Genomic DNA, 27,185 nt, shown 5'->3' with positions numbered 1-27,185 from the left:
GAAACCGATCACGACGAGCCGACCTTGCTTGTGAACGGAACAACGGCTGAAGAAACAGAAAAAGATAGTTTTGATGTTATTTCTCAAATAGGAAAACAAATTAAGGTTGATTGTCCTTTAGTTTCAAATTAGTAAACACTCAAAAAATGGTTCAGTTGTTTGCAAAATCATTGAGAAAATTAAAAAAAAAAGGGTAAGCTCTAAGGCCGAGTGCAAGTTGAGACACAGGAAAGCAGGAGAAGCGATTGTCTGCGAACAGGTAGAGCAAAATTGAGGCGCAATCCTGCAGCCACTGTATCAAATAATGTACGATATCCCTGCTGATATACATATCATGAATGTTTTTTAAGTTCGAAATCTGATTCCTATTTTGAATATTGAAAAAATTGCAACGATATTCCCTACACTTTCAAGGAAATGCAAATACTAAAAAAAAAATTACAGAGAATTTATCGTTAAGGACGAATTTTCTAATGAAAAATATGAAAAGTATTATTCAGCACTCCATGAAATTCTTTTTCCATTATATGGATTCCTCCAGAATTCAACAGTTGCTAGTTTTAACTCAACGTAGGTCCCAGTCACTAGTGAAAACTGCGGCATGAGCACAAACCATCGAAGCTCACAGACGCTCACAAACGGCGTCACGTCACCTTCCGTGCGAACATTCGCTGTTATATGCATTTCCTTGTTTCACGTGACGTGACTCACGTCACCTCAGCAAGCTGCATCTCAACTAAGCGTTGATAACAAAATGAATCCAATGATAGGATCAATTTCACTCCCTTGAACCAAATTTTTTCAGTTGATATTGCTTTTTTTAACAAACAAGAAGGGTCGATACGCATTTTGTGATTGACAGAGACCTTTGTACAGTAGGATGAAACTTAATAGGATTCAAAGAACCGCGTGTGCAGGTGCTACTGGAGCTCTCTGCCCGACAGATGCTCTCAATGTACTCTTGTATCTCCTCCCCTTAGACGGACATTTTCCACGGACGCAAGTTGAACTTCACGAGAAACTTTGCTATGGACTTTCCAACCAGGGCAACGTGTTGCAAAGTTATGACTCAGTATTCTTTACTGATTGATCAAAGATGGCCTTGGAGTCGGCGCAGGGGTTTTCTCGAATACGGTCGTATGGTCTCCCAGGTTTCGCCAGTGTATTATAAATGTCATGTATTATGTAATGAACTTACATAAATAGGAGGATCAGTCGATCATCCTAAGTGCCAGAAAGCGACCTAGAGGGCAGAGCTATCCCAGAAAACTAAAAAAGTTGGCGAAATTGACCGTGAAGGTCCGCCCGCAATGATTGAAGCTCCATCAAAGTGTTCGCCAAACGTCAAAACGCCACAAATCGCAAGCTATAGCAATCACTTTTTGATCGAATCGCCCACTTTGTTTCTTGGAAGGCATCCTCTTGGATGCAACGATATCCACGAGATGTTCTGTCGCTAAGCAACTTCCTTTTCCTTCTTTTTATATCACTTCTGAAAACCGCGTCCGCCTTCGTAGAATTCAAGAAAAACCCCAACAATCGTAAGTAGACCCACAAGCACGGGCAACTGGTGTGTTTTTGAAGGTCGCTGTGCGCGGAATATTTGTTTCTGAAATGATGTAACCGCCGATGCACCTATTAACTGGCCACAAGAGCGCGCGCCATCAACTCCAAGATACAGTTATTCGTTAACACGACGGGCTCGCGCTAATTCTTAGAAAGTTGGGCGCTGCAGGAAAGCGGCACTGACGGATTTGACAACAAGTAGCTAGAATCGAATTAATATTTACCGCGAATTTCATCACAGATGGTGGAAGTATTTCACGAGTACTCGAAAAATCGAACTAATTCGCAATACGCACTGCTCCCGTCTTTGTTTCCTCCTTCAACTCCGCTTTCTTCGTATTTTTTTTATAAACGCGTAGCGAAACATTAAAACTTCGCTCGAGACGTTCAATTTGTGCCTGTAGTCCTTTTGAAACTTCATTTGAAACAATCTCACAAAGCTGACGTATTATATACAGAACTTTAAGGGCCGCCAATCCCACTGTTCTTCTCCACGCGCCGACTTTTTAACTTTTCTAATACTTTCTGGAATTTTGCTTGGAAAAGGAATCGAAATGTATCGTTGCGAATTTACGCCGCACAAACAAGGCCTTCTAGTTCCCAACTTGTCTCCAACTATCCATCAAATGCATGCGTCGAGGAAACAAGTCTCGACCGAAGTAACTTCGGATAAGATGAACGACATGTCGTGCATTCAATTGAATTCGAAACGCGGCTTTCTCACTACAATATCCCTTCTGTCAACGGCCGATCCTCCACGCGATCACTCTTCTTTTCTTCACCGTCCAAAAGACACAACGGCTGAACTGTCCTTTCCTCGCCACCGTCCAGCTGTTCTTCCCGAGAATCGCTTCGCATGCCGCAACTTTCGCCTTGAACTCTCTTGAGTTCATGTTGCAGCAGCAAGTGCGTGCGCCTACGGATGCGGCAAATCATTCCCCTCTGTCAAGATTAATTCGCCCGAACGCATTCAATAATGTGTAATCTGTGGCGAACATTGGGGTGATTGCACATTATAAAATGCATTATTTGAGCAAATTAATTCAGAAAGAGACGAATGAGATTCCATTCCCGTCGCGAAGCCACGGTCACTACAGTATTCCAAGCGGAAATACTGGCGATACTGGAAGTCTGTCGATAGCTGGAGCGAGATTCGAGCAACAAGCGTAACATAGCTATTCTGACCGACAGCCAATCGGCCATCAAGACCTTTTACTCAGCAACGACAACCTTCTAACCTGGTGGGGCAGTGCAGAGACGCGCTGAACCGTCTGGGCGGCACGCTCAAGGTCGCCCTCCTCTGGATTCCCGGGTTTAGGAACATAGAGGGAAATGAGCGGGCTGACGGATTGGCCAGGCGAGGCTTTGCTCTTGGCAGCTCTTCGGTGAATACAGTCGGTGCTTCACTGGCGGCTGTCAGGGGCGGAGTCTATTCGCACCTAGTAGCCGCGAGCCTTAGATGGCGAAGGCTTACGAGCTGTGGCAAATCAAGGAGAATTTGGCCTGTTTATAACATAGCCCGATCACGAGAGCTCCTGTGCTAGACGCGTGCAAATGCATTCAAGATTACGGCGGTCTGCACGAGGCACTAGCCCGTAGGAGATCATGCTGAAGCTGCGATGAAGGAAGGGAAACCCTCATGCACTTTTTCTGTCATTGCCCAGTTCTAGCTAGAGTTAGGCTACGAACACGGGGTAAAACATTCTTTGGGGACCTCAGAGAGATTTCTAGCTTCAGGGTGGGAGACTTGCTTTTCTTCGTGAATGCTACGGGCTCGCTCTGAAGATCCGAGCCGGCTAGACTCTGTCTCCCTGCTCTCATAACAGCAGTCACGGTCTTAGGAGTTTGTAGCATCAAAGTGGCGCACCACAGCGCTAATTGGGCTCCTCGGAGCGGCCACTCATACCTACCACCTTTATGGGGCTATACGCAAATGTTGGCGAACTTTCGCAATCAATTCCCACAACTTTTTCTTTGCAATTTAGGCTCTAACTACTAGACCTTTATGTCATTCCGCTAATAGCTGCTTTTATTAAGAAATGAAGAAGCTGTTTGACGCAATTGAATTATATTAACCAGCGTATATTTTAAAATGAAAAAAATTAAACACTTTTACAATATATCTTACTCCACAATTATTAAAAACGTTTGAGTATGTATATGTTGGTGTAAAGAGGCCGTTTTTAATACATATATATATAATTTAAGCAATAAAACGTTCGGAAAGAAAAAAAATAGATATAATATTATTAAAAAGTAACATAACCGCTAACTAGCTAACATAATATAAAAATAAAGTATACGTACATCATAATCATATTAATCACTTTCATAATTTTCTTTTCTCATATACTCGACTCTCACATTCTTTAGACGAAACGTGCACAATCCTATTATCCCCCTTATTTTGGATAAATGCCCCATGCGCAATGATGGCGCATTTACCCTTAAAATTAAAATCATTTCTACCTACTTGAGAAATAAGAGTAATATATGATGATATAAGTAGAGATTCGAAATAAAATATTTCTGCCAATTTGCAGTTATTTCACAATACAAAAAATATATTATCTCTTTGTTTTTTGCGTTATCAATCTTTTGGTAAAATATGAGGAACAATAATTTATATCTTTCAATATTTCTCGATTGCTCGGGTTTCGCGCCAATCTTACAAAAATACTAACTACGTACAAGGTGCATTTCGGAATAGAAATTTATTGAGCTGATTGAGGTTGGTGCGATGTAGGCCTTTGAAGAGTTTTGGAAAAGACAGATTTGTTAAATTATGGAGAGATTCCATTGAAAAAAGGCAGTTGCATCATAGATAATAACTGTTTGGTGTGATGATGGAGCTAATTTTTAATTTTCATATAGAAATTCATACAGTAAAAGGAAATCCTCCGCACAAGCGTTATTGAATCGTAGGACAACTATCAGGCTTGAAATCTAAATGATTTCAAGGCCTGGTAAGTAGTAGATACGATTGAATAGATTGAAGGACAACGTGATTGCATAATAACGGCTTGGAAAGAGGACGGATGAGTGTAAAAACTTTGAATGATGCCATTAAAACGAAACTAGGGTTTTGAGAAGATGATGATCTACCCACTAACGTAAAAGACTTGGGCAAATCTTTCTTCTCAAGTCCTCTAATTAACTTGATGTCTGACACTCTTGTTATCCCCAGCCATAATTGCTGTTTATTAAAACATTCAACATGAAGGGAATTCATTTGTAGGTAGCATAACAATTAAACCGAGAATGCTGCCTCTGTATGAATATTTATATGCAAAATTGTGAAGAAACCGTCTGTGAAAATTTGTATCATCAACACTCATACGACGCGAAGGCTCAATGTCTCTATTCCTGATTGAAGCTCTCGTTAAACATTTCTGCAAACTCTACAATTCAATTTACATCTGTTTGCCCTGCTCTCGCTAGAATAAATAAATATATTTTACTTTATTTTAATTTTCTCATACATTACAATACAAATTTAAGGCCAAACATAATTTTTCGAATCTGTTAGAAAATCTTTTAGAGTCGATTTCATAACAAATTTCAATTAGTTTCTTTCCTGCTTAGTTTAAATTAGATTATTTACTTTTTAGTATGTATTCAGTTATGTTTTTGGTTATATATCGATTGATTTTGTTCGAGCATGTGAAAAGTGTGCAGTAGTCCTAATCAATGGTTCAACTACCGCATTTCTAGTAATCTTTCCTAAACACCACTGAGAATCGTTTTGATTTTGAGTTATCTGGATATTGTTTTGCCGTATTTTACACGAAACTTGCTATCACTAAATCCTTGTTCACATCCCCAGTGAATTATCCAATCAATTCCTCTATTGTCCATTGACGGGCTGCTTTCTTTCTATGAACGGATCTCATGTACAATAAATTATTTTCAAACTACAAATATTTTCAAAAAATATACAACAATGTAACCTTCTCTCGGTTTGTTTCATTCGATCTGACCCCGAAGCTTTGAAAAATTGTGTAAACATCTCTTGAAATAGCAAAATAAAACAGGAAAAATATTCGCGTACTTCGTAACGATGCCACTTACTCCTATAGAAATAATTGCAAATAAAAAAGTTGAAGGTATTTATTTCCGCTAGTTTTCACAAGCTGTTCCGCTCCAGTAGTAACGTCTTCATAAAAACGGATTGTTGGAATTGCTGAGAGAGTTGACCTATAACCAGAAGAAATGTATTAGAAAGGGTTGACTGAATAACGTAATTTTATAGTGAATATTGTGAAAAAGTATTCGGTGACACCTATAAAAGGTTTAAAATAAATGCTGGCTTATATTTAATCTTAGATATATTTCAACAGAAGGATTTTCAGGGAGTTCAAAATCATTGATTTTGATGTGATGAATTTGTTCCAATGTTCCTACGTGTTTGTCAGACCATAATCTAAGCCGTCAACTGGAAATTTTGCTTTTACTTTTGGTCGACTTTCGTGAAAGATTAATTGAAATGAACAACATCTACTAAAACCTTGCAACTTGCTGTCATAACGTCCACTAAATCTATTTGGCAATTTCTAACATAATATTCTCAATGAGGCCAGACTAAAAGTAATCTTTTAGCGACTCCGTTGGGAGTGGCCGGTAATCGGGCGAACCCTACCTCGTCACTTCATTTCAAACGTATAAACTAGCAAGAAGCACCCTCGTCACGATCCCTGGTAGTCAAATCAAATCCAGTTTTATAATTAAGAAAGCAACTCACATGATCAATACCATCATGAGAAAAGCTTTCCAGGAAAAGTGGGGAAAGCAGATTTGATCAAACCCAGAAGGACGTTGAGGGCGTACTTTAACTTACTTCTGAAGATTGAAATCGGTACAAAGACACCCTGAAGAATGACATAAAATTGAATAAACGTTCATCATGGAGAGCTCTCGGGAAAAGATTAATTCACTCACAGCAACCTCGGAATTAAAGCGTATTCTGGTCAAAAAGTGTAAGCAGCAACTGGGAAACCTACGATCAGAGAGAAGGAAGCAATGAAAGCATGAAAAAACGGTAAACGATATCCTTAAGGTGCATTTCTTAGGTAGTATCCAAAGCCATATCTCTGAACTGGAAACGGTACACAGCCCTCAGCTCAAAGATTTATCTTTGGCAAAATTCGTTTCACAGACATACCTCATTTCGGCTCTGGTAGTAGAGGCAAGTCCAATACCAGCAAACTCTGAATGGGTAGTCGAGTTAAAACAGGGTAGTAAACATGGGCGAGGGCAATGTTGACCACGTTACTTCCTAACCTATCGTTACGGTCTTGAATGAAGCACTCTAATACGCTTCAAAGCATAGATCCAATTGGATTGCTACACCAACGATTTGTCGAAATCTTGGTCGGATTTTATCTAATACTAGCACTAAGTGCCAAGCAATTAGGCTCGAACGATCCAACCTTCTTAAAAATAAATATAAAAGGGCCTAGACGGCGGTGGCCGATGGTAGGTTAATGGGAGAATCCGTCAAGAACTCCTCACAACATGGAACACGTTTGCAGAATAGTGTATTTCTGCGTGGTTTGAACCAGACTATGTGAGAATCCCAGGACATCAAGAGAAGCCGTAAGAGATTTGGGTACAGTACCTTTAAGTGACAATATTATGGCAACTACAACCACCCTCTCGAGCCACCAAATTTCGCTGATTTCCCGAGCCAGTGGCTCATAGTTCACCTTCTTGTTACCATATTTCCATAAAATATTGCTATTATGGAGGATAGCAATATCAATAATATACGCGGGGTGACTCGTCTTGTCAACCAACAGCACGTCAAGCTTGTTTGGTAGTGTATGGCGTTCAGTTAGAACTTGCCGATACCAATACATGCTGTAAGCAGAACTATCAAGTTCCGCCTGCAACTCATATCGGTATACCGGGCATGTTCTTAGGATCAGTCCATGTTTGTATGTAAGGTGTTGATGAATCACCTTCTATAAAGCTTTATGCCTGTTCGTGTATTGGACCGGCGCCATAATAGTGCAGCCAGAGTGAGATGATCCAACGTCTCTGAAGGCGAACCATACATTCTGCAGTGGTCGTTTTCCACTCGCTCTTTCATTATGAGCGACCACGCCATTCTCGATGGCACACATAAATCCTTCCGTTTCAGCAGATAGGTCCCCAGCACATAGCCATCAGGTGTGCACCGTGCATTGCTTTCGATTTCCATTCAACGTTCCGCTCCTGGTCTGACTTCACCTCCCTCAGACAATTGAAAGATCGATCCTTCAAGTTAAGTGGGGCCAACCGCCATCTGCGTTACAAACAGCCAGATAGAAGCGACTCGCCTGCTCTTTGCTATTTAAAAAAACGCGTAGCATGTTAACTTGGCGGTGATATTGTGCGGCCACCTCATTACCTCCAACATCATAAGGCAGAGTCATCCGTTCCCCCGAATTTGGGTGGTGCATTTGGAATTTGGACATAGTAGTCCGTATCCGCAGCTGGACATTTTCTAAATCAGTTTTCGTCCATGACAATATTCCAAGGTGGTCAAATGGTAGTACAGGTCCCAAGCCGAAAAGTAGATTGGTATCCACGATGGAGCATAAAACCTGGGAAACGTCTGTTGAACCAAGACCAACAGCTCTACTACTAAACCCTATCTCGACCTCCACCTCCACCTCCACGTGGTCATCGCTGGGAAACGGGATAAATTGTATCAACTGGTCCTCCAGGTTGGAGTTGGGTAGGACTGACAACCCTACACGAAAAACCAAAGTCACGAAGCTACGAAAGGAGTCTCGGAAAAGATGGATTTTACAACGACGAATACGGCAACGAAAACGGAATAACGATTTGGGAATTTTCTCATGGCACGTGCGCTCCCTTTACAGACCAAATGCTGCTTAGCAGATAGCCGATACTTTGTCCCAATATAAGGCTGATGTAACACCGTTGCAAGAGATGCGTTGGGCAGGGATCAGTTTCCTACAGAAGAGCCACTACCATATATTATAGTGGCCATGGAATAAATCAGTGGTCGAAGTAGGTTTCTTAGTCAACCAAAAAATGAAAAATGTCAGAACATATAGGGCCAATATAGACTTGGACCACTATCTCGTTGGCATGGTGCTCCGAGCTGGAACAATACCACTTCGAATAACCTTTGAAAATCAGGTGAGGGTGAATACTAAAGCCATTCACAACGCAGCCCTCCGTAGCACTTATAAGGTGGAAATGGATACCGCAATAACCGCAGCTAACAGATGTCCCGGAGATGAAGCATCAACAAATGATCTTCACAATCACCGGAAGAGCATTATCATTGATACGGCCACAAACATACTTGGCCCCTACCACAAAAAAAGTTGGAACGGGTGGTTCGACGATAAATGTAAGCTAGCAACGGAACAGAAGAATGCTGCATATCGGACAATGTTGCACTCTCAAAGAACGCATGCGCGTGTAGAGGTCTGCCTCGAACTCCGTCGCGTGGAGAAGCGACTTCACAGCAAGAAAAAGGAAGCCTGGGAGAAACAACAAGTTTGTGAACTCGAAAAGTACAGGGAATAACCCCACCAGGCATAAAAGGCGCAAGTTTTACCAACAAGTCAGCAGAATGAAGCCTTATACACCTCGATGCTCATCCTGCCGAGACAAAGAGGGAAATCAAATTTCCGGCCGTATGTGCATATTGAAGTGATGGGTTAAGTAGTTTGATGAACTGCTCAACAACCAGCACATCGACGTGTTGGAGGTCCCGCCAACTGAAGATGACGCAAAATACTGCCACCACCAAGTGTAGAAGAAACAGTCCGTGCAACTCATCGGTTTAACAACCATAAGTCGCCAGGAGCCGATGGAATTACAGCCGTATGGAGGCGACCAATTACGCCAAGCGGTTCATCAACTTATGCTCAGCGAATCAATACCTGACGATTGGCAACCAAGCATTATCTGTCTAACACATAAAAAGGGAGATATCACGCAGTGCAGCAATTATAGAAGCATCACGTTGTTGAGTACCATCTATAAGATATTCTCGTTATCTTGCTAGGTCGGATAGCCCCATACACCCAAAACATCATTAGCCCATACCAAAGAGGCTTCACTCCAGGCAAATCAGCAAAAGGTCAGATTTTCTCTCTACGGCAAGCGATGGAAAAATTGTTGGAATATGCACCATCTTTTCATCGACTTTAAGCCTGCCTATGATAGCATAGCCAGGGTCAAACTGTACGCGGCCATGAAAGTATTCGATATCCCGACGAAATTAATAACACTGACTAAGCCTTTGGGGAAGTCCAGATGAAAGCAACAGAATCACTCTCGAGGCCTTTCAACATCAATAACGGTCTAAGGCAGGAGATGCCCTATCATGCGTCCCTTTTAACTTGGCCCTGGCAAAAGTGATCCGTGATGCTGAGGTAAATGCCCATGCTGACGATATCGACATCATGGAGAGAACGACCCGAGACGTACAACCTGCCTTCATCCAAATCAAGCATGCGGCACGAGATCTTGGGCTGCACATCAATGAAGGCAAAACAAAGTCTATGGTGGCAACGTCCGCACCAAAAACCAAAGACCCAACAAAATCAAACCGCACTGGTCAAATGGGAAGAATAAAGATAGGAGACTACAACTTTGAGACTGTTGATAATTTCTCCTATCTATGGATAATTTCGTAACCTATTTAACGAAATCTATGAGTGATATCATAACCGTCTGGTTGTGGATAAAATTCGGCTCAATAGGTTGCGACGGGTGGGTCACTCAATCCGTATGGGTGAGGATGATCCAGCCAGAAAAGTCTATAAGGCCAATATCTATGGTAGAAAAAGAAGACGAGGCAGATCCTGTCTGAGATGGAACGATGGCGCAGGCCAGGACGCCAGACAGATTTTAGAGATATCGAATTGGTGGACTTCAGAGCAAAACCGAGGTGTCTGGAGTTCCTTATTAAGGCAGGCATAGATGGAAAAGAAGTCAATCTTCGCGTCGCTCGGCCTCAATAGGCGATCGCCTTGACGTCGACAGCAACCAGGAATTCTGCAACCTGATAAATAGGAGAAAAGCAGCTCAGGCTCTAGCACTTCAATATTTATCTTAACAGGTGCATTTATCAATGTGAGGAGTCGATGCTCTATGCTGTAGCCTATATTGTTGCAAAATTTTGTGATTATAGGGTGAACTTAAGGAGGGTTTTCCTGTCAATTACAAAAAAATATAGTAAAGTACTATTATTAACTTTATTTGAACAGGTATCGGTATGGAGGGTATTTCGGAGCCTAGGCACCATATAGTGACAGCCCCCTAATTTTTTTCAGATTTTTCGGTTGGGTAGTTTCTGAGAATGGGTTCGTTACAGAAATGACCACTTTCAACCCCCCGCACCCCCCATCTTTTCAACAAATGTCAAAACTAAGACTGGCTTCGCAAAGTACTAATCGGGACCTTTAATTTGATACCCCACATGACTATATTTGATAAAAAAAAAATTTACACCCTCCCTTTGCATGTATGGGGACCCCCCCTTAAATTCGTCGTAAAAGGATGTAACTCACTATATGCGTGAGCGTTCACAGTTCCCACCTTTCTACCAAATTTGGTGCCAATCGCTACAACCGTCTTCGAGAAAAATGCGTGTGACGGACAGACAGACAGACAGACAGACAGTAAACCGATTTTAATAAGGTTTTGTTTTACAAACAAAACCTTAAAAAGGCATTGATTAAATTGGAAAAAGCTATCGACGATGTTGAAAAGTAGCTAATAATGTGAAATAGTAACATAGCTTCACTCGAGCTAGATCCTGATCTACAATCCACTTTAATAAAATCGCAATTTCGAAATTGCAACGAGTAAGTTACGAAGGTTTAGCAAATTGTCCAAGAAGAGCAGTGCTCATTCTGTGTAATGATTTTGGATCCTATGCACAAGACGTGCAACGAATGCTTGTGGAAGATTTTCAACGGCAATAGGTTGATTCGTCCCACTAATTCCCCCCCGCCCTGCAGCCGAAAAAAAAACTGTGGTAGGTGGTTTCACTTTACGCTTGAAACCCGACAATAACCACGCAAATGAGGGTACTCCCGTTTGTTCAATTCGTGGAAATTTAAATAAACACAGTCTGTCGATGTAGACCTGACATCTGTGTTTCAGATTAAAAGCGAGTATTATTGGTCAACTTTATGTATTCACAATATACACACCACTCTAAACGCAGGAACTAAAACGAGCAATTTAGAACCGGAGAAAGGGGAGTTGAGGAAGACTGTAAGCATAAACAACAGGAGGAGAAGAAGAAGAGTATAAGCATTAACCTTCATGACAATCCGCAAGAGCTATCAGTGAATAGCATCTTATAACCTGCCAATAATATAGTCTAGACTTGTCTACCATTTATTTGTTAAAATGTTAGGAAAAAAACGGTCGGAAGCCGCTTCAGCTACAACGGCCAGGCCCAAGACGAGGTTACGTCGCTAAGGACATGACATGGAATTGGTATAATATCACTTGGATATTTTAATTTTTGGGATTATTGTCGAATATTATGAATAAAACAAAGATTAGAGATAATTATAAACAGCCAGATTTATTTCTGACTACCCCCAGTCCGCATTTCGATATGAAGCAAACCTAAAATAGGTCCCTTTTCTAAATGCTATGAGAGCTATAGAGAGAAATAGCGTCAAAACGAAAGCTTTTAAAACTTGTTTCTCCTGAAGTTACGCGCGAAGTCGTGCGTCTCCCCAGGAATGATCACGAATATATTTTTATTCCCTGACATAGGTTTGCGGTCAAAATCTGTCATTTTCTGATCCCAATTTTGAGAGATACTGCCGCTATGAAAAGGAAAACAACTACTTTCGCTCGAGCCAGGCTTCGTATTCGATATATTCTCTTCTTCTTTAGCCTTTGTCCCGTTCAGCAGTGAGATTTATTCATCTAGGTCGGTTTCGCCAAATCTTTTGGTCGAGAACTTGGTATGGCAGAAGTCGAGAGGGTTTTAAATCACCATCTCCTTATCAAGCTATCGTTGCCTTGGCCGACTTTTGAATCGTTTCCCATCGACTTGGATATTCAGGCCAATCTTACCTAGCAAGTTGTTTGTCATCAACATAGATTACATGGCCATACCATCGAAGACGCCTGTCCCGCCACTTCTCCACGATGTGATAAGAGAGGCGTCTTCAATATCTTGTAATCTCTGCTGATGACAACTTGACATGCCAGGATTTACAATACTGGAGACTCTGTAAGTTATTCCGGGTAGTATTCATGAATCAACCTCACTTTATCTGAACTAGTATCTCCTCAGCAAAATGAAACCGAATCTCGGTTGCTGCCGTATGTACTAGGCATGGGAATTAATACTTTTCATAAACTGGCCTAAGAAAGCTGGCTATCCACGTCTGACATTTTTCATATGATCATTCAAATTGCTGCCAAACTTTCCTAGCGGGTAAGACGCTAGGGTTTGGATTCAAATATAATCTTCAACAAATCCAATTGGATGAAAGAAAACATCCTTCTTGTGCTACTTTTCAGCTGGTCAAAATTCATCATCATCAAAGACGCAACAATGTATTCGGTCTAGGCCTGCCTTAGTTAGGAACTCCAGACATCTTGGTTTTGCGCCTAGGTCTATAAATTCAATATACCTAAAAACTGTCTTCTCTCGAATGCGGTCAACAGTTCGCAAATTTTTCTTGGTAAGGACTGGCAAGATCATTGTGAGACGTTTTGAGCAAAACAGTTTTTGTAATATGAAATAAGCTAGTCAATGTTGGTAGGGAAAAATGCAAACCCATCACTGCATTACCAATGCCATTGCAGAATACCTCATTATGTTCCCTACCTGGGGCGGTACCAAACTGTTGTATCCTTAAGTGAAAAGGTGTCAGGCTGAGAGTTTGCCTGATTATGTTCCCTACCTGGGGCGGTGCTGAACTGATGTGGTATCCTTAAGTGAAAAAGAGTCAGGTTGAGAGCTTGCCTGGTTTCAGTCGGTTCCTAGCATACCAACAGGGAATTCTGTTCTCATATTCCTAAGACGGTGAACCGTGGGATCTAAGATTGTAGGTTGAACTACTAAATTTTACTTTGCTCTCTACTAAATTTTAATTTTATCAAGTCAAAGAATACATAGTTTATGAAAAGAAAGGAGAATATCAAAAGCGATCTTTTCAAGGACTTTCTAAACCGTGAAAATGTAACTACCCATCTAATCAACTCTCAGTCACTTTATATTAAGCCTCTTTCACTTCCTTGAAGCAACCAAAATGGGATCAGATAGTAATAAAACATTTTCCTTCAACATCTCAGCTGACCTAATTTGATGAGGGTTTCAACGTTTTACGTGTCTCATAAATTTCATGATAGCAATTTCAGGTATTTCCAAGTAAATCGGCTGTGACAGAACATTGGAACTTTCCATATATGTAGCAGATTGTGTTTACGATAGAACTCTAAAAGTGAGCGGAAAACTGTTTTTACTATGCATTGTACTGTAAAATACATATATACTCACAGTAGCAAAAGGATTCTTTATGTTCGTAATAACTGCATTGCTGCCGGTAGTCATTTGTTGAGGTACATATGCAAGGCCACCGCATCCATTATTTAGAGCTCCACCGTTAGGTAGAATAGTCGTGGCATTCGAACCGCCCCCACCATATCCGTTATTATATCCTAGAAAAGATTGTTGAGTGGCAGTAAACGGTGGACTACTCGCTCCTCCAAATAGCCCGGGCTGACTGCTTGCAGCAAATACATTGGCGGCTGACGGTGTCTGAAATGGATTGCCGATTTGATGGGATTGTTGTGTAGCTGTTCCTGTAATCGCAATGGGCGTTGACTGGGTGAAAGGATTCGGTGATGCTGCTGCAGGAGCTGAAATTTGAAAATAATTTATTTATGGTTGTAAAGGAACTCGACCGAATTCGAGTTATTTAAATTGTCGAAGATTATATGCATGAAGGGCTTACTTCATAGCAGTGGAAAAATTATGCAAAAAGTTGGTTAAATTGAATTTTAAACAATGTCAATATTTTAACAAAAAGGATTTTGAATTGTTGATTTCTGTTGGTATAAAGTTGATGGGAATCTTTAAGCTAGGTATTATTACAGCTAGTGGATGTGAATCATTACAAATGTGGTGAATTTTAAAAAGTTTAAGGGAAAATAGGGACAGAACTTTACCAGGCGAATTGAATGCACTTCCATTTATCGATGTTTTACTTTCACGAAGCTGATCATCAAGATCCTTGAGAGCTGCATAACGATCAGCCGGTGGTGTGGAATTTATCGATGAATTCGAAGTAAATGTGGCACTTGATGAAAGTGAATTACTCGTTGAGTTCAACGACATCGGAAGACCTGAAAAGTGAAAGTAGAGTTGTTCATTAGAAATAATTTCAAGAATAATCAATCCTCGTAGCTTATACGACAAACAAATCTAGCTGGCATTCCACTAACAACTTAAGAACAAACAATAATGTTTCAGTCTAGGGAAACACTCATCTAGCAAACTTGGAAAGCAATTAGAGGATTGACATCGATTTTTCTTTGTCAAATACAACAAAGATGCTTTTGGCACTAAGCATTGAATACATTATTTGTTTTTAAAGGAATTTAAAGCAGAAATAAATCGAAAATAAAATCTACTCATCTCAAATAGGTAAGATTAATTCTTGAAATGATTATAGAAAAAAAAACTAAATTCAACTTCGATACTTATGCTTAACTCGCAACGGCGAATAAAAATATCATGAATATTCTCACTATATTAGTAATCAAACTTTAATAAAGTGGCCGTGGTCCAGAATGAACTATGTTTTAGCGCTAATAAAATAAAATATTTCGTTGAAGCTCTCTTAAAGTTATGGATTTCATACATAAAATTTAAGCTGCTTAAAAACGACCAAATATGATATAAATTGTACTAATACGGTCATAATTAATGAAGAAGGAAAGGACAGGATTGACACCTCCAGGAAAGGCCAAAGTAAGTGAAACTTTTGAAAAAATCATAGGATTCAAAGAGGGACCATAACGTCAATGGACATGATGAACAGTTTATCAATGAGCTACTATTGCTATTCAAGAATGTATAATTTAATGACACCAGACTGTGATTTACAACGAAAAGTGACTTTGTACAACGTGCGTTTGCTCAGATCTTGGACAATAAATAGTTCGCTGAACAACATACACAAGGTCCAACCCCCGACCCATGCTTGAATTTGTATGGTGGAAGAAAATCATTGCAGCAGTGCGCCTTTTTGACTCGATGATCTGCCCCCGTTCTACGCTTTCCAAAACTCAGCTCATTCGTTTGATTGCCTCTCCAACTTCTGCAGTGCTAACAAATGGGATTGTTTGCGGAAGTGGTGAACGAGCAACTTCCACCGTGAAATCTGCTCGAATTCTTCCCATCACCTGTCCGCCGCGGTTTGTCGGTCAGTAAGCAAAGTACCGCTATCATCATTATAGTGTGATATTACTCTGAATGGCTGAAAATTGAGGCATTTTCCCGGATTTTTTATTGAGAGAACTGCTGCTCCAAACGATTGTCTATTAAGTAAGTTATTGAGAATACAAATACTACTTTTCTTTGTACGTAGCCTCAATTAAGTAGAAGAATTGTCCTCGCTCGAAGACTTCAAAAGGTAGCGTAAGGTAGCTGCAGTGGCTTCCGGGAAGCGGCCGGCCTAATTAGGACATGCCTGCAGGATTCGAGACTCCTAGGCACGTCAGCCACGGTTTTCGCATGGTTATGGGTGGTAGCGGCAATTAAATCGAGGTGGATTGTGCAGAAACGCCTGGTGGACCGACGGAACACGGCTATTTCTTTCCTCACATGTTTATTTAGTCTTGCACTTCTGACATGCGATGCACTGTCTGGTCCAAGAATTAATGTTCTAACCAATTCGTTGCCCGAATGCCTAAGTGCGCCAGATCGTGAACGGCGTGAAATACTTCCTTTCGAAGGTGAGGTCTCGCAATATATAGTATACTGTATGTTGAGCCGAAGATAGAAAACTCCCCAAATGTGTATTTGGGATTGGTCTACAGGGTCTGAAGAACAGCGTCGTTTTCTGCGCCTCCACGATTGCCGGAAAACTGACGGTGACCGGAATTTTGTCTTCTGCAACACGTGGCAAAGCGTCAGCAACTACGTTATCTTTTCTAGACATATGTTGAATGTCGGAAGTGAACTGGCTGTTAAAGCTCACGTTTTGTCGGGCTTTTGTTTCAAAGCAAAAGTGAGTGGCTTATGGTCCGTGAACGCTGTGAATGGCCTGCCTTCAAGGGAATACCGGAAGTATTTAACTGCGAAGTACGCGACTAATAATTCACGATGATAAGTGCTTTAGTATCGTTGAAGGCGATTGAGCTCTTTGGAAAAAAATTACAAGAGCTGCCAGATTTGGTTCACTTTTTAATGAAGACGGAAATGTCTGTGGCGACGAATATGGCTAGGGATGCATTTTGCTGAGGGAATGCCAAAAGTGTAACATTCACCAGCTGGTGCTTCTAGGTCACAAACGCCTGGACAGCCTCGGGGGACCACACAATCAGACGGGGGTCTTTGGTATTCATCCCAGACAACTAGGTGTTAAGGATCGACTGATGGTGGGCGACCTCGGGTAAGAAACGACGATTGAAGTTTAAAATGACCAACAACTTTCTCAGACCCTTAATATTTTTCGAAAGCGAGAAGCTCGAAATCGCTTGCACCTTGCTTGGGTCTGGTTGGATGCCTTCAGGGGTAATCGCTGTCAATCATGTCAAAAACACGTTTTCGACATCATCGCTCTTAATGCTTTGAAAGGAAAAAGTCGAGTGATCTTACCTGAATATCAATATAAAACAACCTTTTACCTATTAGTCCTAGCACCCTGGACCATACAGATCGTCTTGCGCGTCCACAAATGCTATTCTCTCATCCTCAGCTTATTGTCTGCCTTCGCACGTGCACAATGCTGAGGCGCGATATGCATAACTCTACTCGTTTTTGGGGGATTTCGTGGCAGTAAATGAAAAGTTTTTTACCTTGGCTTTGGCTGGCTTCACTATCTGGGAGCCGTAAAGGTGACATTTCGGACCAAACTTCCAAATTATCGAATTGAAGCTGTCATCTTGACTTAGATAAGCATAAATTAGCTTGATTGCCTCAAAAACATTGATTGGCAGTTTTACTTCGTACTTGTATGAACGAAGTGTATCAAGCGCCCGAGTTCTTTAACAAGTATATGAGAACTCGACGCGCGCTGGACAGTAATCTTATCGTGGGTTTCTCAGTAGAGCGCTTATGGCTGTCGGCCCACAGAGCTTCATATCATGCCTTTTACGTCCGAGTCCTTTGTCGTCTCCTTTCCTTTTTGGACATGAATAATACAATTCTTCATTAGAAACGTTTTCATCTCTCACATTCTATGTTTTTAAGTCGCCATAGCCGTTGTAATTGACAAGTGTCGGGTAATGTTTCAGCCCGTTGAAAAATGTTTACCACAGGATCCATAGCCCAAACCGGGGATCCGGAGTAGAGAAAAACCAACCCCAGACTGTGATATTTTAAGGTAGAAGCGCCGTTCAATATGCACCGGTCGAACGAGAGCAAATACGACTTAGCCGTTTCTTTCTTCGATCCTGACATTATCCAGGAAATAACCGACATCTTCTTGAATCCTCCAGAAACCCACAGATATGCACACCTTATAACTGCGAACCTCAGCAGACTCACGGATTCATCCGACCAACAGCTCCAAAAATTTCTTACCGAGTTGGAGCAGCCCTCGCAGCTCCTCAGACAAATGCGCGAGTTGGAAGGAAGCGCCATCACGGATGACGCATTACGTGTAAAATGGTTGGACTTTCTGCTCCTACGCGTAAGAAGGCTGCTGAAGGTTTTCAAAGCCTCCAACCTCGACGAGCAGGTAACTCGCGCAGATGAACTCATCTTCATGGACCCTTCCGTCTACGTGGTCGGTGCCCGCCAGCCTCATACTTCATCCTTTGCCCAAATACACGACAACCCGATAGCCAAGGGGCTAGCAGCGATCCATCTCGACATAGCTCAACTTATCTCGCCAACTAGATAGTTGATCCAGAGTCAATTCGCCTTTTCCGCCTATCATCAAAAAAAACGCACAAGATCAAGAGGACAAAGTCTACTAAAAAGTCGTCTCAACTCTCCCGCAGCTAACCCAAGCTGATGCAAATATCATCAAATGTATGGCACCCAAGGATACAGTTGTCAGCCGCCGTGCTCTTTCAACAACAAGAGAAACTAAGGAATCCCCGGACCCAGGCGGAATAGGTCGGTGCTTATAGTCCCTGCACCCAAATCAAGTCCTTAGTAAACCCTAGATCGGTTACTTCGCTATTCACTAAATCAGTTGTTAGGAAGAAGCCTCCCCAGCGTCAGCCCCTCTCCACGTAGCCAACACCTCGCCGAACACTACACGCAATGCCGCTGAATTTAAGCCTGCGACGGCAGTTCATCGTCGCAGACGTACAATCAGCGATTATCGGCGCAAATTTCTTATTGAAGCGCGGATTGCTAATCGATATCCGAAGTAAGAGACTTTCGGGCCCATTAACTGGGCTTGCCATATTTGCCAACTTAGAATGCCCTCCTATCGCTACACCTTCAAGATTTCGGTACACGGTTCTACTCCGAGTTGAACAACTTTTGCTCATCGGTCAGCATAGCCGTCGCGCTTCCAGACTTGCCGGTGTTTCACGAAATACATACAACGGGCTTCGAGGTCTTCGAGGACGCCGGCGGACGACATATGGCAAATAACCGGCGACTACAGGCGTCCGAATGTCTGCACCACCCCGGACCATTACCATCTGCCCATCATCGAAGATGTGTTACAAGAGGCAAAAGGTAAAATCTTCTCCGTAATACGTAAAGCCTTTTACTAAATTCCTCACGCACGTGTGCCGTCGTTATGCCCTCGACTCTCAATCCAGAAATCGTCACCGAAGCCCAGGTCAGCGTTTGGATATTGACGGCCACCCCATCCTAAGCTAAACTTTGACTGGTAGCGTTAGAGCCTACCTACCGGCCACCTTATGTAAGACAGCTCTCGAGGCACTACTTACTCAAAAGTACGTCTGGCTAAGAATGCGAAAAAAATCGCACGATGGGCTCAACGATGTTAGCCGTTCCCACGCTCGAAGGTGCATCGACACAATCGCAGCGCACGAGGGTTCTTCGACACTCCAGACGCGCGGTTCGACCATATCCACGTCGACATTATCAAGCTGCCGCTAGTCCAAAAGATGCAATACTATCTAACGATCATCGAAGATTCTCCAGGATCAACGAGCTGCAACTGTCGCAAGGGCTCAATACGCGCAATGGATCTGCACCTTCGGCTCGCCACTTACGGTCACTTTAGATCAAAGAGCGTAATGAATCAGCGTTTTTATCCTAGGTGACCAAACTCCTCGGCATTAGCCGGATTCAAACAACGCCGTATCATCCGCAATCAAACTCCACTCATATGTAACCAAGACACCGCTTGGCGCAATGTATTGCCTACAGTCCTCATCGGCCTCCGAACAGCATTTAGGAAGGATCTCCAATGCACTTGGCTTTTGCTCCCACGCTTCCAGACTGCATTTTCAAATCTTTCACGTATAGGATGTGGTCTTCGCCTATTAGTTCAATAATTTGAATTCAAAAGATATCTCTCTCAGTTTAGAATGCACCTTCGTTCAGTAATTCGAGGGTTCATTCTAAAAAAGTTGACTCCCATTCTGTTGGCTTTTTCTTTTGGTGCTAGATTATTGTTCAAAGATTGAATTAATATCCTTGTTTCGCTATCGTCAAACGTTACTATATGCTCAGTCTTTGATTTTTAATTTATTTGTCCTATTTATATATCTTTTCATCATTTGAAGCTTTGATTGATTTGGTCATTATTATAGAAATTTCGTTTCGCCTACCTTGGCTTTTGTTCTGATTGAAATTTGAATCCAATTATTTTTATACCGGGAAAAGTTAGAGAAAAATATCTTCGTCGCAATCGAATTCTATATTTACGGTTGTATATTGGAACGTGCGAATTGGAATTTCATATTGCATTCTTTGAACGTATTATAAATAACACGCAAACGGAGATATTAAAATAGACTTTGACGTTGATTGTTGTTATTTATATAGCAACAATTCGCAAATCGTTAGATTATGCAGCACTTAATTGCACCTCGTATTCGATGCCGGGCGCAATTGTGCTGCCATTTTTTCAAACATGGCAATAGGATGTTTCCATTATTTGAACAAGGGTGAAGCCCTGGTATTATGTATGTAAACGTAAGGTTAAAGGCCACTTACTCCAGCATTGTAGATTTTTAACTTTTTTTCACAAGCCGATAGACTGGAAAACATAACAGAGTCTTCATTAGGTAGGACAGTAAAATAGCCTTCTAGACTTTTTGTCTTGTCAATCGCGCATTACGTTCATATATAGTTTCGCCAACAATAGGCATGGGCATCTTTTTACAGCACTCCCATTTCTTCAGTATCTTCCATCAACTTAGCAAACGTCGTTCTGACATCCCCCCCCATACTTCCTTTTCTACTCGTGATTTCCATAAAGAAATTTCTTTCATTTATCGAATGATAAAATCCTTTTTGGTCCGGAGTCCATCCGTTTTATTCACTATACCTAGGAATTTTCTTCGAATCTTCTTTGCTAAGGGAGGTTTTACTAAGTAATCAATGTGTTCATTTGTTTGTGGTAGAGTTGAACCTATTAAAATTATTAGGATTGAACCAGTTGATCAGCTCACCATTTTTTGAACTGGTAATTCTAGCCGTATTTTACGAAGCCTAGATGCCTCCTTCAGGCATAAGGGTAGGACTTATCAGGTAGTTTGTAAGAGAACCAATTAAAAATGACATTTTTTAAAAATCTACTCAACGGACGCGAAAGTCAAGTCTGAGCTGAAACCTATCGATTTCGTCCTCCGTGTTCGAAACTTGCTGCAAACTTATCACTTACGCAGTGTTAAGTCTGTTGTTATTCAAACTGAACGACAAACTTCCGTAAAATTGCAAACAATATTGAAAAGAGACCGTGTGGTTTTTCACGAAAGGAGTGGAATAGGGGATATACAGTGAGCGAAATTGAAATCCTGACACTGTCCTAAGAAATATATGTATGTATTCAGAGAGTGGGTAAATTGAGTTGTCTTTATATATAGGACAAAATAAAACCCTTACTGAGGCCCAGTTATAAGAGAAACTGTATTTTCATAGGCAACATTGATTCGCCAAATCCATGCCATCAAGAGTGAAGGTTGTTTATGATAATAAAAGTCTCCATACAGAGTATTAATTAGTCATTTTTTTTGTGTTTTTAATGTCATTATCACGATTTTGTAGCTCTGTCTGCATTTCAATTTTATACGGTTATCATTTACCCTCAGGTGGCGTATACCTCCTCAGCACACCTATGCGTCATCGTTGGCGGTTATCTGAAAACCCTTTCGGTCCCGCCCACGATTTTTTGAGATGCCTACACTCCTTCTCTACTGTTTTACACCAAGCGCCTTTGGTGCGACCCGTCGGCCATCTCGGGAACATGGATTCCACTGTATGACATAACCAGCAATGCAATTGTCACCTCTCCTTGATATGTGAGCTATCCACTTCCACTTCCGTCTTCCGATCACAGTGTGTACGTGATCTTGGTGCTGAGATAATTGCTTTTTCAGATTTTAGACAAAGCAGCGAAAGCGGATCTACCGCTGTTAATGCATTGGGTAACATCCATACGATACCAACGTCGGTAGAAGCCACGCTTCCTGGAGATACAAATTGATCAATGCTTTCTTTGCTCTGCCCAATAATACAGGAAGGTCGCGGTTCAAATCTCATTGGTGGCAGAGGGATTTGTTATCGTGACTGGATGTTGGATACCAGTCGACTCAGCTGTGAATGAGTACCTGAGTCAAAACGGGGTAATAATCTCGGGCGACCGCAATGCTAACCATATTGCCTCCTACAGTGTAATGTAGTGTACCGTTACGGTCTTGAATGAAGTGCTCCAACACATTTCAAGGCCATGATCCAACGATTATTATTTTTATTAATGCAGATAGGGAGGAGTGTGATTACCCGTCAGACTAAGAAATTCGGTTTTGTTGGTGATTGCCTTCAGTCCAACTCCCCTTGCCCCTCTTTTGTAATCCGGAGTCATTTAAACAAAGTCCATGACCCGATGAGAGAGTAACCAGATGTTATTAACGAGGTGTTTGAGGACTTCAATTTTGTCTATGAAATATCAGTTTTTTTTTGGTAATTGGCCTTCAGTAAGGGCTTTATTTTATTTATTTTTTTCGAAAATTTTCTTGGTAATGTATCCAGCGTTACGTTTTTATAAAAAAAAATACAAAATACAACACTTATATATTTCTTTACACGGTGTCCGATTTTTAATTTGGTTCATTGTATTATATATGAACACCCAATATACATATTCAATGAATGATGATCTTTGAGGATTTTTTGGAAATTCTTAATTAACATTAGAAGTTGATCCTTAAGAACATTAGGGATACCAGGGAAGAATATAGTGAACGATTTGGCGAGAACAAAGCACGGAGAAACTTAACTAGCATCATCAGTGCAATGCTTTGAATTGAAGACACGATCCACAAAGCGGCCTCTGCAACCCTCGGGGTCACCAAGCCAGGTAAGCGATGCATCAGCCAAGATACTTAGCTTTGGGATGACGATGTTCAAATGAAGGTCCATGAAAAGTAACACCTCTACCACAAGTTTCTCAAGGATAAAACGCTCGCCAATTGTCAATTTTTTTTAAGGATGCCACCCTGGAAGTAACGATACCGATCGATGTCATCCGAGCGATTCATTACCAAAATCATTACGATAAACTGGATACTCGGGATGGCCAGAAAGATCTGTATCGATTTGCCAGAAACCGAGACGATCGTACACAGCATATCAAACACTTCTGTTGCGTTAATGACAGGAACGGTACTTTGCTTACCGACCGTCGAGCAGCGACTAATAGGTGACGAGAATATTTCGAGCAGATTTCAACTGAAGAATTTGCTCATCCCCCATTTCCACAAGCATTGCCGACACTTGGAGCAACTCCACCTGCCAGCGCAACTTACACCTACATTCCGGGCAGAGCTCCTCGTAGCTCAAGGGTGGAGTTGCGCTGTAAAACTCGAGGGCCGTACTCTTTAGTTTCGGAAGAGGTGTTAGATAGGCCTTGCATCCACTGGTATGAATGCTAAGCCTGCACTCAGTGTAAATCAGTACCGCTGTGCCAGTCATAGCGGGGCTCTGATTGTGGTCTCCAAATCAATGTGTCTGAAGAGGACCGTGGAATTATGCCTGCACGGCAGGCACTCACATTAAATCCCCCAGATCTTCATTTCAGCGCAATTGAAGTCGAGGGAGCAATGAAACGAATGAAATTGAGGAAAGCAACAGGACCTGACGACATCGCATCTGAGATCTGGAAAGCGAAGAACTTGGACCTAACACTGTGTTAGGTAGACCACCATCTCACTGGCAACAAAGTACCACAGTTCCAATATGAAAAAAGAAAAGTAGTCCAACAGAATGTTTAAATTACCGTCCGATCTCGTTACTTTCCCATATCATGAAGATTTTGAACACATTCTTGACAACCGTGGAACTGCGAACTACTCACGCAATACACACTGCGCGGTTACTCATGGAGAACCACCGTGAAAAGCATCGACTCCTTTACATTGCATTTCTCGATCTAGAGAAAGCGTTTGACTGTGTGCCACACGAACTCATCTGGTATGCCCTACAACAATACTTAGTGCCAGAAGAACTCGTGTCCTGGGTTAAATTGTTCTACCAAGATTGGTCTGAACATCGAAGTCGATGGTAAGCGACCAAAAGGCCGGCAAAAACAACGGTACTTTACAAGCCTCGCGACTGCATCCAGAGCAGGCATTTGATAGAACCAAATGGCGAAAATGATCACGAGGAGCCAACCCCGCCTGTGAACAGGACAAAGGCTGAAGAAAAAGGAGAAGATATAATAGTAGATTATTATTACCGCGTCCTTAAAGAATTATTGTGCCCCTTTTACTGGTTATAGTGTACCTATTGATCATAGTATCTCAAGCAGGCATATAACCGTTAGGAACTTTAGTATGTTCCCTACTTCCAGATCTTTCAGCTTTGCATCTGGTATTAAGTGTTCTCCCAGATGTCTCGACCTACTTTACACAAGTGCCGGACACTGTCCCAGGACGTGTATAGAGGTTTCGTCCCCCTCCTCACAAAACTTGCAGGCAGTGTCCGTAGATATCCCTAGCTTCCCTAGGTTATAGTTCAGCCGACAATGACCAGTGAGAATTCCCACTATGATTCGGAGGTTCTTTTTGGTGAGGTTTAAGCAAGCAGGTTTAGTAGATGGAATTTAATATGAATGTATAAATCTGGAAGAAAAAAAGCAAATCAGAAAAAATCAAGGCATTTATTATCTTTTACTTACATTTTATTATGTAGTTATTTTAATAAAAAGGGGTCAACATATTTCTGAACAAACGGAAAACCCAAAATATATGAATTTGCCATTTGGTTTTATCCCATTTCAACGAAAACACCCATAAAAGCTATTTAAACAAGTGTTTTCCCAATTTTAATAGTGTAGTGAATCTTTAGGAAATTCTCTGACTTTAGTATACGCAAGCATTGTATTTAAGTTGACAAATTTATTTGGATATGGTTATCTTTTACTGCCTCAAAATTAGATTCAAATTTATTTTATTCCACTGTGGGTGTCACCTTGAACTTGACTTAGGTCGTCGTCCGATCTTGTGCATGCAATCTGTGCGATCATTAAATCAACTTTTGTTTTTTTTTTTAAATAAATAAAACTTTCTGGATTTTTCCAGCCGCTTGAATAAACTTTTTGTTTATGTTGAGAAGGTCATAGTGCTGAGATGTCAACGAGGTGAAAACAATTACTGATTCACGTGACAGTGCTGTGAGTAGGCTGCCAAAGGAGTCGTGAGCGTGCGATTGCACTGATTATATTATCTGGAAGAATAGTAGCTGAAAGCAATTGGAAGTGAATGGAGTACAATACAATGAAAAAACTGCCTGTCTTCAAGGTTTCATCGACTCCTCCAGATTTAGAATCCTTCAACTTGCAAAGTTCAACACGTCCTCCTTCAGCCTACACTTTGGATATTGTTGAATTGATCAAGGGAAGCCTCTTATGACTTCAAATATTCTTGAGATTGTTAAAGAAATTTCAATTAAGGATATATTTTATGAAGCATAAATTTTAAGGAGACAACCCACATATTTAGCGAGTTGAAAAAAAAAAATGTTACGCACGGATTTAGACCCGGAATTCAGGATAGAATAATAAATATCTGGAACTTTTAAAAGTTTGTATCCTTTCAGCATTCTTCGATTAGTTTAGATAGACTCAAAGAGGATATGATCTTCGAAGAATAGAACCACAATTTGGTAGCCTATAAGCTATTCGGCGAGCGATCTTTAAAATACGTTGGTACAGTACAGTTGAATAGGCAATAAATTTCAACTAAATTTCATGATGTTTAGATTATGGCCATAATTATTAGCCAGAATTAAAGTCAATTGTCTTGGAGGAGCTGGGCTTCCCAGTATTTATATTCCAAGTAAAAGATTTTGGAAGCTAGTTTCCTTTATTGGTTAATAATTATGTAAAGTAGATACAAATATAATATTTCAAGGACCAACTGTCTCCTTCCTTAATGTTTTATCTGGAAGAAGTGTTCCTCAGTGTTCTATCTAGAAGAAGGATAGCTCAGTGGTTAGAGCAGTAACCTCTCTGATGGTCGCGGTGGAATTTGTATCGTGACTTGAAGTCAGTTGACTCAGCTGTGAATGAATACCTGAGTCAAATTAGGTTAATAATTACGAGCGAGCGCAATGCTGACCACATTGGTTCATTCAGGATACTGCAATCATGTATTGTACCGTTATGGTCTTGAATGAAGTGCCCTAACATACTTCAAGGCCCTGATCCAATTGGATTGTCACGCCAACGATTATTATTATTATTACTTTGTGTAAACAACATTAACTAAAAAATTTTCAGTTATGATTGATGATCTGTGCCCATCATACGAATGTAACTATGATCCCATACTTATAGAACTGCCTGAGATGAAACAATGGCGTAGGTCAGGCCGAGAAATGGGCAAGGTTTCTTGATGCATGGACGGCGTCAGAACGTAAGCAAGTTAGTCCGAACAAAACAAATACGTGGCTGCACGCTAATTATTGGCACCCTAACTGGAAAGACCAAGGAACTCGCAAGAGCTCTTCCAAAAAGGCGCATTCATATCTGCGCTCTGCAAGAAACCCGATGGTGTGATGCAAAAAGCTGCGACAATGAACGCGAACGCGGTAAAAATGGCTATAAACTTCTCTATTTTGGTAGCCCACACACTCAATATGGTGTTGGCATTGCCATCTCAGAGGGTTTCCGTGATGCCATTAAAGAAGTCGAACGATTTGATGATCGGCTGATGAAGCTCACTATTATATCAGCTGATTGCACTATTCACTTATTCACCACATACGCACCATAGAC

General features: G+C 41.3%; 1 protein-coding gene across 3 annotated transcripts in view; it reads right to left on the bottom strand.

The window, feature by feature from the left end:
- Nucleotides 1–4,427: 4,427 nt before the first annotated feature.
- The window catches only part of LOC119650888 (arf-GAP domain and FG repeat-containing protein 1), a 194,059-nt gene continuing 171,301 nt past the window's right edge, over nt 4,428–27,185 (bottom strand). For all 3 annotated transcript variants that reach the window (XM_038054068.1, XM_038054075.1, XM_038054082.1), the window contains 3 exons: nt 14,749–14,925; nt 14,078–14,439; nt 4,428–5,763 (listed from right to left, as the gene is read on the bottom strand). In XM_038054068.1, the coding sequence (XP_037909996.1) occupies nt 5,725–5,763; nt 14,078–14,439; nt 14,749–14,925 (578 nt within the window). In that variant the 3' untranslated portion in view covers nt 4,428–5,724. The remainder of the gene's footprint in view (nt 5,764–14,077; nt 14,440–14,748; nt 14,926–27,185) is intronic.

The sequence above is a fragment of the Hermetia illucens genome, chromosome 1, assembly GCF_905115235.1.
Source record: "Hermetia illucens chromosome 1, iHerIll2.2.curated.20191125, whole genome shotgun sequence".
Taxonomy (NCBI): domain Eukaryota; kingdom Metazoa; phylum Arthropoda; class Insecta; order Diptera; family Stratiomyidae; genus Hermetia; species Hermetia illucens.
The sequence above is the reverse complement of the archived record's forward strand: the minus strand, read 5'-3'. Positions and strand labels throughout refer to the sequence as shown.